The sequence below is a fragment of the Oreochromis aureus genome, linkage group 14, assembly GCF_013358895.1.
Source record: "Oreochromis aureus strain Israel breed Guangdong linkage group 14, ZZ_aureus, whole genome shotgun sequence".
NCBI lineage: Eukaryota > Metazoa > Chordata > Actinopteri > Cichliformes > Cichlidae > Oreochromis > Oreochromis aureus.
The window spans coordinates 31,792,977-31,808,918 of record NC_052955.1 but is presented as its reverse complement, the minus strand read 5'-3'; the positions used below and the strand labels follow the sequence as shown (position 1 = coordinate 31,808,918).

The 15,942-nt window shown below is 40.5% G+C and overlaps 1 protein-coding gene and 1 long non-coding RNA gene across 5 annotated transcripts in view; both read left to right on the top strand.

Annotated features, from left to right (window-relative positions):
• Positions 1 to 822: 822 nt before the first annotated feature.
• Positions 823 to 5,269, top strand: LOC120432893. The gene is made up of 5 exons (XR_005608170.1): positions 823 to 962; positions 1,787 to 1,875; positions 2,747 to 2,921; positions 3,067 to 3,222; positions 4,987 to 5,269. It is a non-coding gene; the product is annotated as an uncharacterized LOC120432893 (long non-coding RNA).
• A 1,490-nt stretch (positions 5,270 to 6,759) lies between these two features.
• sik3 (SIK family kinase 3) overlaps positions 6,760 to 15,942 on the top strand; it is a 36,432-nt gene continuing 27,249 nt past the window's right edge. For 3 of the 4 annotated variants that reach the window (XM_031744071.2, XM_031744073.2, XM_031744070.2), the window contains exon 1: positions 6,761 to 7,127. In XM_031744071.2, the coding sequence (XP_031599931.2) occupies positions 6,762 to 7,127 (366 nt within the window). In that variant the 5' untranslated portion in view covers position 6,761. Of the gene's footprint in view, positions 7,128 to 15,942 lie in introns of all 4 variants that reach the window. The other variant, XM_031744072.2, reaches the window with a different exon arrangement.

Below are 15,942 nucleotides of genomic sequence, written 5' to 3'. Positions count from 1 at the left end.
AGTGCATTACATTTTAACTCTTTCACTGCTAACCATTTCCAGATTTTCCTCCAACCTATGCCATTTGTCAGTATGATACCAGTGAAAGTATTATGGTTTTGACTTTTTAGGGGACTTGCCTGTGTGTAAGGTTCAAGAATTCTGATCATCTAATCTGCTGCATGCAGTTGTATGCACATGCACAGCTGCTGCAAATGTGTGCTTGCCACTGCGTTGCCATAGAGATCAATTCAAGTGACAGCTGCTCCTGGGGAGAGGGAAAAGAATGCAGAAAGGCCTCCTTGTAGGGAAATTTTATAAAGCAAGGTTCTCCAAATCTCTCCCAAAATTCTGTGTTTTCTTAATTGACTTCCATTCATATGTAAAGACTATAGGGTTAACTACAAATAAAAAAAGCAGAATTCACATTGTTGCATCTCCATCACTTATCTCTGATTAACCCTGAACAAGATTCACACTTCCTTTTGTTAATTTTTTAACTTGCCACTATTCTGTTGTTGGATTTCACTTAGGTTGTTGCTGCTGTCTGTTTTTGTGTAATTTTGTACTTGTGACAAGTAGTGAATAAAGTTATTTAAAAAAGACGCAGAAAGGCGAACTTTAGTCAGTGGAGAATATTGTAATAATTTGGCGGAGGCTTCTCAGTCGAGCAGTAACTGAATTGCTCATTTACTGAACGTGCAACATGTACAGAACTCTTCTGGGAACTAGTCAACCCAACTTAGTGAAACACACACTGAATGCATGCTGGCCCCGCCCACCCACCTACCTACCTCTACCAACCACTACCAACCACCACTCCATACCCTGACTGACATGACCTGTGATCCAGTGATTGACAGGAGAGGAAAGACTGGCCAACTTTGTTAGCTCTTCGTTAGGATATGCTCGAGAGGACAAAAGATTTTGCACCTCGTTATTGTTGGACCTCTGTGTGGAAACAGCGAACGGGACGTCATAAGGTAATGCAAAGGACTCTCCTACCTAACATACTCGTTTATTAACTTTTAAGAGCATATATATTTTTTGTGTGTGTCGGGGGGGGGGCTTAAACTCGGTGTTAGCTTGGTCGAAATAGCACATTAGCTGAATTATTCTGGAAAAAATAGGTTGTGTGTGTGTTTTTTTCTTTTCTTATTTAAATATATATTTAGATATATATTTTCCACGGGGAGGGGCGAGGAACAGAGGCGCAACACAGTCTTTGTCTTTTTTCCCACGCCGAGTGTGGTGCATTGTCCTCCTGCGCTTCTGTTCTATGACTATTGAGAAGCTAGCCACGCTAACAGTGGCACATTTAGCTTCAGCTCTTTGAAAGACAAGACAAAGCAGCAGGTAAAATATACACATTTAATGAGAATAAAGAAAGACAACTTTTTTTGGAAGTTTAGAGACTGCTAAAACAATCTTATCCAGTTTTGAGCTTGCTCATGTAGGTTAGCCTGCTTTATTTAATTTTGTGTGAGCTGCAGTACACAACATTAAAAGTTAATATAACATTAGGTTGGTGGCGCGAGGAACTCCAACCTAAGTTTAATATTTATTATTTTTTTTAAGTGGGAAGGGAGCATGTTTTTTCCTTTAATACAACGTCTTCCAGGGTCTTTTTCATAGGAAAACCATGTAACGTCTGTGTTAGGTTGGTCAAAAGAGCAATTAGTTGAATTATTCTGGAAAAGATGGGTTGTGTGTTTTTTTCTTTTATTTACTTATGTAAATATATTTTCAAGGGTTAAATAAATGCCACATTAAATTAACAATTGTCTCTCTGTCTTTTCCCGCCCAGTGTGGTGCATTGCTGTCCTCCTGCCCTTGCTGGCCGCGCTGACAGTGTGATGTAGCCTCAGTTCTTTGAGAGACAAGACAAAACAGCAGGTAAAAGACATATAAAGTTAGACAACATTTTTTTGAAATTTAAAGACTGCTAAAACAATCTAACCCAGTTTTGAAGTTTCTCATGCAGGTTAGCCTGCTCTAATCTCAACTGTGGTTTATTGTTTCATAGGTTCCATTTAAAAAACAAGACAGTGTAGTGGTCTGTAAATTAGTCGCAGTTAGTGGCAGTGCCATTGTTAAGGGGTTTAACGTCAGCTTGACAGACCCTCCAAAATTTTTCCTCCAGTGTTTCAGGGTCTGCATGGTTTAAGTTAATAACATTGATCTATAGATAGTTTTTCTTTTAACTTTTTCCCATTTTTTGATACAACCCAAGCAATGTAGATCCCTTCTTTAATAATAGAACAAACAGATAATAGATTGAGATGTTTTTCAGTCACTGTTGTGTTGTTGCCATGCTCTTTGCAAATTAAAAGTTAAGTCAAATTCACACACATGCAGCCATGTACAGGTGTAGATTTTGTGGTGTTTGTAGTTCAGAATTAAGACAATTTTGTTATCATATGAAGAAACATCAGCACACAGCTAATTAACAGGGGTTTGTCTGTTTTATATTGTATAAAATATAATACACACAGTTTGCTGCTGTTTCTCTTATTATTTATTATACACAGTGACCAACAGGAAAAAACAGCCTAACATTTCAGCACAGGCCAAAATGCCAAAACATTAGGCAGTTTTTTCCTGTAATTGATCATAATTTTCATTACATAATAAATAATAAGAGAAATAGCAGCAAACCGTGTGATTCTATTTTTGTACAGTGTGAGGCCTGCTGTTCAGCATTCTTGTGGAAACCTTATTTGTAAGGGTGAGCACATTGTCTTATTGGACTCTTCTCTGTTTTTAGGGAATAATTTCATGTCTGCAAGCCGCTGGATGATCAGTTTGGAGGGCAAGGTATTTTATGAGCCTGAGCAGATGCATGACTTTGGCAGCACCCTTGCTGGCTTCTTTGCGTCATACTACGTTTTCAACCTTGAGTATCAGGAGTCAGCGTCCATCACACTGGAGATGATACAGAGGTAAATACTTTACACCATTAAAGCTTACACCATTTAGGAATGAAATATATGTGATAGCTTGACTACAGTTGCAGAAACATATAGGTGATTGCTGTAATGTATGTTTTAATTTTGAAATTAAAGCAGCCTTTTTTTCCGTTAAAAGGTTCTTTGTGAGGATCAATCCAGACATGGGAACAAAATGCCCTGCAAAACTTGGTACAAGCCGCAAGACAGGTCATGTCGTAAAGAGGAAGGTTACAAGCATCAGCCCTCGGATCACCACCTTCCTCCAGCGGCTCTCTGGAGGACTTCCAACTAGGTAAGAATACAGAGATGATAATATCTTTTACATAGCTGATAATTATATACAGTTAAGCCCATAATTATTCATACCCCTGCTAAATTTTGACTTAAAGTTACTTTTGTTCAACAAGCAAGTTCTTTTTTGAGCAGAAATGACACAGGTGTCTCCCCAAAGATAATAAGACGATGTACAAGAGGCATCATTGTGGAAAAAAATATTTCTCAGGTTTTATTTATATTTTAGCAAAAAGTATCATGTCCAGAATTATTCATACCCTTCTCAATAATCAATAGAAAAAAGCCTTTATTGGCTATTACGGCAATCAAACGCTTCCTATAATTGCAGACCAGCTTTTGCATGTCTCCACAGGCATTTTTGCCCATTCATCTTTAGCAATGAGCTCCAAATCTTTCAGGTTGGAGGGTCTTCTTGCCATCACCCTGATCTTTAGCTCCTCCACAGATTCTCAATTGGATTCAAGTCAGGACTCTGGCTAGGCCACTGCAAAACGTTAATGTTGTTGTCTGCTAACCATTTCTTCACCACGTTTGCTATATGCTTTGGGTCATTGTCGTGCTGAAATGTCCACTGGTTCCCAAGGCCAAGTTTTTCTGCAGACTGCCTGATGTTGTTGTTGAGAATCTTCATGTATTGCTCTTTTTCATGGTGCTGTTTACTGTGATTAGGTTCCCTGGTCCATTGGCTGAAAAACACCCCCAAAGCATTAGGTTCCCACCACCATGTTTGACAGTGGGGATGGTGTTCTTTGGGTTGAAGGCTTCTCCATTTTTATGCCAAATGAAGGCAACATCATTGTGACCAAATAATTCAATTTTGTTTCATCTGACCATAACACTGAAGACCAGAAATCTTCTTCTTTGTCCAGATGAGCATTTGCAAAGGCCAAATGAGCTTTTGCGTGCCTTAGAAGTGCCTGGAGAAGTGGCGTTTTCCTTGGTCTGCATCCGTGGAACCCAACAGTGTCCGTTGGACTGTCTGCCTTGAGACATTGCTACCAGCAGAGCCCAGATTCACCAGAATGGCCTTGGTGGTGATCCTTGGATTCTTTTTCACCTCTCTCACTATTCTCCTGGCCAGCACAGGTTTCATTTTTGGCTTCCGACAACGTCCTCTGAGATTTTCCACAGTGCGGAACATCTTGTATTTTTAATAATACTTTGCACTGTAGCCACTGGAACTTGAAAACATTTGGATATGGCCTTGTAGCCCATTCCTCACTTGTGAGCAGCCACAATGCACAGCTGCAGGTCCTCACTGAGTTCCTTTGTCTTAGCCATGAATGTCCACAGACCACCTGCAGAGAGCTGCTGTTTTCACCTGTTGAGTTGATCAAAACAGCTATTTCCAATTAATCAGGGTAATTAGGATGCTTTAGAACAGCTTTGACTATTTGGAATGGATGGAACTTTGGATTTTCCCAGAGACTGTGACAGTTTGTAAAGGGTATGAATAATTCTGGACATGATACTTTTTGCTCAAATGTAAATAAAAGCTGAGAAATATTTTTTTCCACAATGATGCGTGCTGTACATCATCTTATTATCTTTTGTGAGACGCCTGTGTCATTTCCAGTCAAAAACTAACTTGCTAGTTGAATAAAAGTAACTTTAAGTCAAAATTTGCCAGGGGTATGAATAATTATGGGCTTAACTGTACATACTGTACACACATCCATACAACAGTATGAATGATCTCAGACAGATGTGAACAAGTGAATAACCTGAGCAAACATGAATATTGATGATGTGTCTTTGACAGGTGGTGACGAAGACTACGCTGAACCCGACCATCCTGGTAACAGAAATCTAAATCCCATGTCACATTCTATTTCCTGGGACCCACTGATAATTACTACATTTTGTAAATGATTTTTGTTTTACAATTGTAATAGTTTATTTAATGTTCATGCTGGTGGGTTTGTCCTGTTTTTAGTGGAATGAAAAACTGTTTTTCTTAAAAAAAATCAGACACAGAAAGTTGAAGGACTGTGTAGTTTTCATGGACGCTTCTATTTATTTTGGTTATTGACATTGTTTTTATTCAGTTGAAAAATGTTTTTCTTGTTGTTAAAATTATCAACAATAAATGTTGGTTTAATTCACTATTCTGAGACTACTTTATTGAATTATATTGTTTTTTGTAAATGTTCTTATATTGAATATGAATGTTAATATTATTTTATATGCTGCAAAACACAATTACAGTCTAAACAAATTATACTGTATACAATTACAGTGTTATACCATAAACCACATTTGCAGTACAGTGATACTATAAAACTTAATCACGGTAAGTCTTTCTAACTGTAAACCACGTTTACAGTAAAGCTGTTATACTGTAATATATGTTTACAGTAAAGTGGTTGAACTGTAAAACATCACAACAGTAAAGATACTGTAGATCAGTAATTACAGTAACTTACTGGCAATAGTGTTGCCAGTAAGTTGCTGTAAAAATACAATAAAATGTCTAACAGTGTTATCTAATTCCAAACAACAAGTAAGCCTGCTTTCTCTCTGCGGTCTGGGAGCCACAGGGCACCTTCCTGTTTTGTGGACCAGCCGGGATGCAGGAACTCTTTTCCACCATGAAGGGGTGCTGTCTACAGTCTGGTGAGAGAGCCTATGGACCAGAGAATAAAATTAACTGCAACGAGCTTTGAAATCTTTCCTTTCGTTTTACTTAGATTATCCTTGTGTTAAATTGGTACTATGAGTGGATTTAGGTAATGCATCTTTCTATAAATGGTGTGAGTGACCCCGCTTATTTATCTTTTTATTCTTGCACATACATACATTTAGTTTTGCATAATTATTATTATGTCACTGTGCAGGTATCACTGCACGCTTGTGGTGGGGACACAGTGATTATATTTTTGTATGAGTGCAGGCCAGTACAGCTGTAAATGAGGTGTGTACAGTACCACGGAAGTACAGCTAATCGCTGATTTATTGATTCTGTGTTCATTAAGAGATCTTATCAAAGCCTTCTCAGAAGGTCAGGGCCATTTATCAGCATTATAACGACACCTACATCTCTGGAGGAAGTTAAAGGTTTATTTGTTTGTTTGTTTGTTTTTTAAGTACACGTTTTTAGTAATTTGTCAAATTAAAAAAACCAGCCAAAATAGCTAATACAGTCCCTGTGGACGACCGCCATAATGGCTGTAATTTTTCTATTTGGGATCTCTTCATGGCATTCAGCTGTTAGAAACTGTAGTTATATCTTTGTGAAAAATACTCATATCAGATGTATATTTGTATTGCAGTGGAGTAACAAAGCGACCGTTGTTCTCGTTCGCCATTGTAAGGGTAAAGCGGCGTACACCTTTAAACACTTTAAAAACCGTCTGCTCATACAGAACACAGCAGTTTGCAAGGAATCACTGAATCATGGGAACCGGAGTGATAATGCGCACTTTTTTGTCACCAGGGCAACCACAATACGTTTCTGTGGATGAAGTCATTTGTTACGCCGCTCGTTACTATGGTTACAACCTAGAGAGGGCGCTGCGGAAGAGCTTTCTACGTAAAATGACGCAGGGCGGGGGCGTGCCCGCGATGCGCGCTGCGCACGGCTGCTTGTTGTTCCCGCAGAGAGGCGAGAAGATGGCGGCCGTGTCAAGCGGAGGTGCTGCTGGGTCCGCAGCGGCCGGGATTACGCACTCTGCCCGACCGACCCACGCAGGCATGGGCTCCCAGAACCGAGCCCAGCCATCCTCCGGGATCAGCCACTCCGGTCGTACCAACACAGCCACTGGGTGCATCACAAATCCTGGCCACACTTCGGTCCCCAGGCCACCCCCAGCCCGAGTGGGCCACTACGAAATCGAGCGGACCATCGGGAAGGGAAATTTCGCGGTTGTTAAACTGGCCACACACATCATTACTAAAGCAAAGGTAAGACAACTGATGTCCGAGTATCAGAGGTGAACAATTATAAGTTGTCACTGATTTATTCTGAGCCTTTTCGACCGCTTTAGTAGAATGACGGTGGGGCCTTCAGGCTCGGGAGACAGCAGCGGCCAGCCCGCTGTGGTGACACCGCTGCTCGGTGTAGCGGAGGTCCGCTCGACACGGGACACCACCGTTAGCTACTGGATACAGATATATTTACCACAACGTAAATAATAGCTCGCATATATCCACTTGTAGTGTTTTTTCTGAAAGCTTAAAAGGCCTGAGGTTAATGTGTAGCAAAGCTCAGAGGACAGAGAGAAGGGTATCGACGAAGATGAAAAAGACGAGAGTCGATTTTCTAGTAGCTAGCTTAGCTTGATGGCTAATTACCTGTTTAGTACGACTTAGATACCTCTGAGAAAGATGCCAGTCCGTCAAGGATGAAAAAAAAGTTTGGGTCATTGTATTTATTAAGTTAACCGTGAACTTCCAAACTTGATAGGTTTGTGTTTGGCCCAAGATTTAATATCCCTCCTAGGAATTCCCCAATAAAGTACCATCGAAACTTTGTCACAGTATACTATAGGAAAGCTAAAGACCGTGGGCTTTAAAATAAACTTAACTGTTTAAAGAATCGGGTGAACAAGCCACTTAGCATGTACCGTTTCGCGTAAAGATACGTTCGTACATCTTAAACAGTTTGTTGGAACATTTTCAGCTCTACATATCAGATTTTGTAGTACTAGATATCAGGTTTAATGGCTAGATGACACCGCGTTGAGTCCTCGTGGACCTGAAAATATTGACATTGGCCAAAAAAATGAAAAGGTTTTCAGAATGGTCACCATACAGTTTTAAGTGGAACATAAACGCGTTTGAATGGTGTGGGCGACAGTTTGCAATATACTGGATGATTGGCATAGTTGATGGCAGATGCTACTGTCAGAAAATTAATGAAACACAAAATCATCCTTCATGAGTAGATGCCTTTCAGCCTCATGCTGAAGCTGGCCACAACTCAGTGCTTTAAAAAGATCTTATTGTTTGTGACACGTTTAGGTTCAAAGGGAAGTTTGGGGGCATTACAAAGAAAAGGCAGCACTCACAAATTCTGGGTATTGTTTTGAAGCTTTGCTGACCTATCACGTGCGGTGCCTGAGTTTTTGTAAGGCTTTATTTGCCTTTGAGGAGTCTGTTGCCACTGTGTCATCAGTTGTGTTGGTAATGTAACTGTAAAAAGTGCCAAACAAATCAGAAGGCCTTTGCTGGCATATTTGACAACAGATGCTTCATTGAGGTCTCTTCTAATACTCACTGTGATTTGCAGCAGATTAGTATAGCAGCATTAAAAATCTTTCCTTAGGTTATCGGGAGTATTGGGATCAGTAGTGATCGATGTGCAGGTGAGCACTCAGGGCTTTGATTACTGAAAGCGGCGCCTGCAATATATGATGAAGAACCTTTTATTGAGATGATATAAATAGAGGTGTGTCAAAGCTGCCAAGTGTGTAGATTTACCTTGGTGTTCTTGTTGACATACACACAGACGAGTAGACACGGGTCATTTGGATGCTTTGCGTCACATAGAGAGTGAACCCTCCATTTAGTTTCATGACAAAATACACAAGGGTCAGTGAGCCGTGGCGATGTTTTTAATCCTGGGGATGTTGCTCGAAAGATTACCTGTGTGTGTGTGTGTGCGTGTGTTTGACTATGATATGTAGAGGCCAGAAGTTATGGGAGATGTTGTTAGTCTCCTCCAATAACAATACAATGTTTATTGTTTTCACTTGTATTGATGTGTGGCTGTCTGAGCCTGAGAGATGACAATCACTGAGAGAATGAAATAAGGGGCCCTGTTTTCTGTCTGTTGATGGTTGGTCGCAGTAACCTCATAATTTCCATCAACAATCACAGGGGTTTCAGTGTCCCCACTTGGCTTACGGATATCAGAAGAATAGCAGCGTGCTTTAACGTGCCCGTAGTTATCATGAATATGGATATGATAATCAGCCATCAGATGAAATGCGCACGGGTAGCTTTGTTTCATGGCCCAGGTTCTATAACGATCTGAAGAGAAATGCTGACTAGTCATAAACAGCCTAACAACTCCCCCCGTTCTCAGATGGAACTGCGTGATATCCTGCAGTGCAGTCACACAGAAGAGGACCTGGATATTTATACTCTGTGGCTCACAAGCACAGAAAGGGATGGTCCCTTTTCGAAGCCTCATTTCCCCCTCTGATGTTTTATAAAATCCAAGCAATTCGATGGGCAATTAGTTCAGAGTTTAATTTCCCAATAGCACTTCAACTTGGGTTTTTGCCGTGCACCTTTGTGGAAATCTGGGGCTTTTGGCTTACATGCTTAGTAAAACGGAGGCAGTCACACAGCACAGACCTTGAGAAGCAGGCAATTGGTGTGGTGCACCTTGATGTTGTAATAGTGAAAGTTCATTTCACCCAGACAAGATCAGTTTGTGAGGTGGAAGTCAAAACAAGAGAGTTGTTACACTCACGCAGTTTGTGCCACATGTTGCTGCTAGCAGTGTGGATAAATGTTGGCTTTACTGTTCAGGGTATCCACAAACATCCTTGCTAGCCGTGGCTCATTAATAAAACTTATTAGTCCTCTCTGATACTGTGACACTGTAAACTACCCATTGTAGACTAAATCTATTACTCATAGTTCTGTGAATTTTGGGGACTAAGTAAACTGTGACCAAACCCGTCATTGAGTTTTGCTTTTATTTTTAAATTCTTTTCAATTATAGCAACAATAAGAGCCATTTAATTTGCCCTTATTTACAAAAATATCCAATGTGCCTTCATCTTATAGAAATAATAATCAGTACGTAAACATTTAAAGTAGCTAGCATGATATACTCATGTAGTTAGGCATAATAGGCTTTAACTAATACCTAATTAAGATGTAACTAATTAAAACAATTCTTTGGTCAGTCATTTTTAAAAATATAATTAACGCTGTATCTGTTTGATTGCTTGGCCTTGAACATTGCTCCTCAAAACACAAAACTTTTCTCAATGACAGCAACGCATGACTCAATAATCAAATAATGTAAAAGCTAATTCATCAATTATTTTAAAGCTTTTACCTCAAGTAAATATGAGAAATTGAACTCAAAATGCCACATCTGTTCATTTAATTGCGGTCACTGTTTTCCCACGGACCTTTTGGAGAGTGTCGGGAGAATTAAGTTTGGGTGTTTTCGGACTTTAAACTCTCTCATATGTAGCACATAGTAGATTTAGTCCACATTAGATGTGCTCTTGCTACAGCGCTGTTTGGTTTAGGTGAGGGTGGTGCCTGATTGGAGCATTCATAGGACAGGACCGGGGACACCCACGGGCTTGCTGCAGATACACCAGGTAGCTACCGATGTGTTCTTACTTGGGTTTGATAAGACACAGGAGCTAGCAAGTCAAAGAGAGTTTTAGGTTAGACTTTCTGATCTTGTTTATTCTGATACTAAAACAAAATAAAGGAAAACAACGTCTAATAAGCAGTTAATACACGTTTATTCTCAAATGAAAGAATGAAGATCCAAACCAGAAGGGGGCATAACTTTGATACTGGGTCCACATCAAGAGTTTACAGCTGGCATATCAAATGATATGAGCCGTGTTACAGTAAACACAGTACAGGAAACAGCCAGAGCACTGCAGGTTGAGCTGATTTGAAAAGACATTTCCAGTTTACAGAGCTTACAAAGTACTGCAGTGTTGATTCTGTTTTAACGACCCCACACTGTAGGTGATTTAGGTGATGGTGGCCGATGTTTTTAAGCTGCTGTTTTTAAGCTTTTGTTCTCCAATAGAATCCATCCCTATCCGTGCACGGCCATCTTTGTGATGCACTGTTATCATTATCAGTCGCCCCACACCTAAAGGAGTCACCTTAATGTCATTTAATGTTCAATTATTTATATTTCTGAAGAATCACTTATCCAGATTCCTCCAAAATTACCACCAGCCTTCCTTCCCATGTTAGCAATACACACTCACTGAAACGGAAAGTGTTTTGAAAGAGCACTTGCTGAGATGTAAAGAATACATAGACACGCACTCTTTAATACATTTTATAAAAAATATTCCAAAGAGTGATTTAGGATTTATATAGACACGATGAAAAACAAATGCATATGTTGCTTGTATATCATAGAGATGGACAATTTTCCTGTTAACTTAGGGCATAAGGGTGCAGGCTGTGAGCTGGTCACCTTGTGTTTACAGTGCAGACCACTTTAACAGGTGGCAAATTTGCACATCCTTTTTGCATATCCTTTTAACAGTGCCTGTCAGATGTTGTATGGAATTGACTGTTTATGCACATTTAATTAATTAGAATCAGTGAAACGTTTCATCTTTGCTACTACAGCGTCTTTGGTCCTTGCTGGTTTCTAGGTAAGAGGTCATCGCTAATAATTTATTGATGTGCGACCCAAGGACATATGATGAACTCAGAGTGCAGAATGCAGCACCAAATAGTGTCCATTTTATCTGCATGACAAACCTTTATTTATTTGAATTGTAAACATGGTTATTGCAAATCACCGATCACAACAAAAACCTCCAGTCTTAGTCTGTGTGATGTTGTAACAGGAAGGTTGCTGGTTAAATTTGATTTGAATGTTATATGCGTGTGTGTAGCACCCTGATGAAGGAGGTGTGGTCAGTGGTCTTGTTTGATCTGGTTAAAAATAAAGTCGAGTTGGGCTTTTTCTGCAGCGGGTTGAGTTGTAGGCACAGGAAGCCGGCAGTTAAAAATCACAACTCTGTGCCGTCATCATCCAAAGTGCTGCTTGTTGTCAGCAGTGACTGTGTGTTGCCAAGGCTCCTAGTTGGAGAAAGGTCGCTCCATTGAAGTCTTAACTGGTTTCCATGGTTTCAGTCGTGATGATGGTGGTTCCAGACCCCAACCACCAATTTTGAATGCGAGTGACTTACCATTGGCTACGGTCTTTGTCTGCCATGAACAAAGTGCGCTTCTATTATCAGACGGACTGGGTCCTTGGTTTCTTTGTCATTGAAATAACTGCAAAGTGTCATGATAGGTACGCGGTGCTGTGTGGCACACCCTGACCTGTGTGATTCTTGGGGAAGCAGGCCTTTCCCCATGTCCTTCTGTCCTTTTTCCTGTGTTGTCCCCCTTTTCCTCCCCTGTGCTCTTGGTAAGAAACAAGCAAGAGGAAGGGGGCCGACAGGATGGCAAGCGTTAGGTAACAGGCCTAATGTACTGTGTAACAATTTCACTCACTCCCTCAGTACACTCACACACAGCTCTCAAAGATACAGCAATCCTTCTCGCTTTCTCACAGACACACATACACATGCCCGAATGTGATTTCATTTGGGTGAGTAATACGACAAAGGCTACGTTTCTGCCTGACTTATTTTCCTGCCCTCTAGTTGTCTTCTCCCGCGTCTCAGTGAATCTGCAGCTTCAAAAGAGGAAGAACACGCACCAGAATGTGTGTGACTGTGCGGCGCATGTTTGAGGGCACTCAAGGCTTCGTCAATACGATCACATTGTGTTCCTGACGAATTATAAAATCAGCTACGGCTCTGCCTCAGAGTGGTGCCAGCAGTTTGTGCATGTGCGTATTAGTGCATGCAAAGTCCCTGTTCTGTAGCCTCTTACCTGTATGATGGCTAAAACTCATTGCACTGTCACGCACAGGGCTTGTTGTTGGCACTGGTCCTAGTAGAAGAAAGGCTACTGCATTTAGTTGTACTGGTTTCTATATCAGTGGAACCATCAGCTCAACATCATGCATTATCAGGAGAAATGTGTGTTGTTGTTGTTCCTCCAAGGACAAGTCTAATGGTTGTGTGCGGACAAACCCAAGGAGAGATTTTGCTTCATGTTACATGCGTGAATACAGTTTATGGAGTGTTTTTGGAGCATTTTGCAATCCACAAATATTTGCCCCTAAGCCAAAGGGAGAACTACTTACTTCCAAAGTGCAACCACTAGCTGGAAATGGGTGAACGGCTCAGTAACATACTTTCAGAACTTAGCAGGAAGTCCAGTGATTACTCCTTTACTCCCTTTTTTGCTTTGATCATCACAGATTTGCATAGGTTTGTGTCTTTGCATAGCTGGTCTAAGTAAATGCCAGGAGGCAGCTTCCAGAGCTGAAAAATGAAGCCGATACAAAAATGCCAAAAACTTCAGTTCCCCAGGTGTTGCTTGAAGTCGGCTCCAAAGGTCTGTCACTGTAGACTCCAGTCTTATAATGCCCAAGTTTACATCATTAAAAAGCATATGCACGGTTACTATTCGACACCAAATATTACTATTGGATTAGATACTCATTTGCAATGGTATCGATGCCATCAGTGCCATCTTTGCCTCTTCCACTTGAGACACAACTTCACACAGTAGCATTACACACAGAGCCACTCCTCACTAGCAGCTGAACTAAGTGAAGTTCACAACACTTTTATAGAATATATGAGATGTCAGTAAAGCTCCCATTTCACCAGCATCGAAGCATTGAACAGCTATCAGCATCTGCTTTACTGGCCAAGTATGTGTACACATATAGGAAATTGGGCTCTGTTTTGTTTTCTTGTTCTCTATATAAACATACAGTACGGACAGTAACATGTTTAGCGTATTTATATGTGCAGTGCTGCAGAGTGCAATGATGTTATATAAAGGATGGATAACTGGTTACTATATTTACAGTAAATACATGGGAAGTTCACAGTATGTTCAACATGCACAACGGTGTACACATGCTAAAGTTAGCTTTACTGTAGCAATCACCCACACTAACTGTCTGTTAAGTTATCATTAAGGTAGCAGCTAGTGGGTTTGGGTCATTAAAAACCCCCCAGTAACGTTAATTTTGGGAGCTATGCAGCAAACATTATTAATCCCACCCTTCTGTAAAGTTAATAGCATAATTTAACAGGACAGTACAATTACTTGCATATAACCGGTGTTACATTTCTTCCAGTAATTAGCATTTTTCTGTGCCTTGGCCGGCATATGTGTCTTTGCATGGCACTTGTTAAGTTTTTGACTGCAGTCTTATTAAGTATGATGCTGTAACAAGCAGGTTGCTGGTTAAATTTAATTTGAATGTTATATAGATGTGTAGCATCCTGATGAAGGACGTGTGGTCTCTACTTTTAATGCTAAAAAAAGATTTTTCAGTCCAAAGCCATCGGGGATGGCATAGTGGTTACCTACATCTTTTATGCTGTCTATGGTAATCAGGCACCTTGAGAACTGTGTTTGGCTGAGCACGCCACAAAAGACTTGCCGCTCTGGACTAGTAGCAGTTATAGTCATAGGATGCTGCTGCGAAACTATGACGGGTCAAATTAAATTAATTGGATATTAATTTAATAGTAATGTTTTTTAAGACATTAAAAAAAAGAAGAAGCTGATAGTGGGCACTTACTCTGAACATTGCCAATCCCCAAGCTGATCTTTCATTCGTACAGGCCTAATGCAGACAGAATGCTGTTTCAGGTGGCGTCTCCTTGTAAAGTATGCATTAAATCCAATTTCTCCTTCTGATATAAAAATGTCATTAATAAAAATCGAATAAAATAGTTATTAAGCTTCGGAGGAGTGGTTCTTGTGATGTCTGTGTTCATCAAAGCTCAGTGGTGAATACTACTCATGATGAGGTATTTCTATCCCACAGAGTTTAGTCACCATAAAATGCCTGCTTTGCTATTTAAGAAGGGGAAAAAGCAGCCAAATTGGCAGATGAATGTGATGTCCAGTTTTTTTTCTGCGCTGTAGCATGTCCCCTTTCTTGTACTTTCAGCTCAACACACTCAGCTGAGTCATTTCGACACATTTACTCATACAAGTGCACAACACACCAGTAAAACACCTCTGAAAGGCATTGTGCTGCTGACTCATTGTGCCTGTAACATCACTGTGCGTGCTCACGCTTAGCACAGTCAGAGCAACGCCATTTGTGCTGACCTGACGTGACCTCATGGTGCGTGATGTCTTTGTGACATAAGCATGCAAGACTCAGACTCAGTTTTATAGTGTTAATATTTGAAAACATGAGATTTAACAGCAAACATTGGATGGCAGGTTATCAGTTGAGCTGGGGTTTTTGTGTGCATGTGAGTTAAAACGCCTTCACATGCTGATGTGGGTTAAGCCTGAGCATTATTCCCTCTGTGGGTGTCGTAATCTGTGTCTGCTGTCGATGAAGGTTAACCTCATACAGTTTAACACCACACCATTTTGTGTGTGTGTGAGAACACAGATGAGCACTCAAGATGCACTTTCCCAGGCTTCCCACTGTAGACATTACACCATAAACCAAGTTCTGCTTTTTAGAATCATAGTTGAGTCATGCATGGATGTTTTCAAGTTCAAGTCCTAAAGGATGCTGAAAGCTATGTGAACAGGCATCATAGAGCATAGCTCATCATCCCATTATCTGTAGGTTCTCTATAGATATGTTGTCAGGTATTTCCCTGCACTCTCTGTTTGTTTGTTTTTTAACAGAAGATGATGCAGAAAACATGCTTGAGGGTAATTTAAAAATGGTGTCATCAAGCAGTTTTTCCAGTAGAGATGCTCTGACTGGCTTGCTTGCAAACCCCTCAGCGCTGTCCAGACACATTCGTGTTAGGTTAATTGGCGATTCTGAATTGTTTGTGGTTGTCTGGTTGATAAAGTGCTTGAAGTGTGGAAAATAAAGCACTGTATGAATGTATGGTTAAATGTGGCGTGTAGTCTAAAGTGCTTTGCGTGGTCAGCAAGACTAGAAACGTCTGTTTCAATCCACAGTAGCAGAATATGC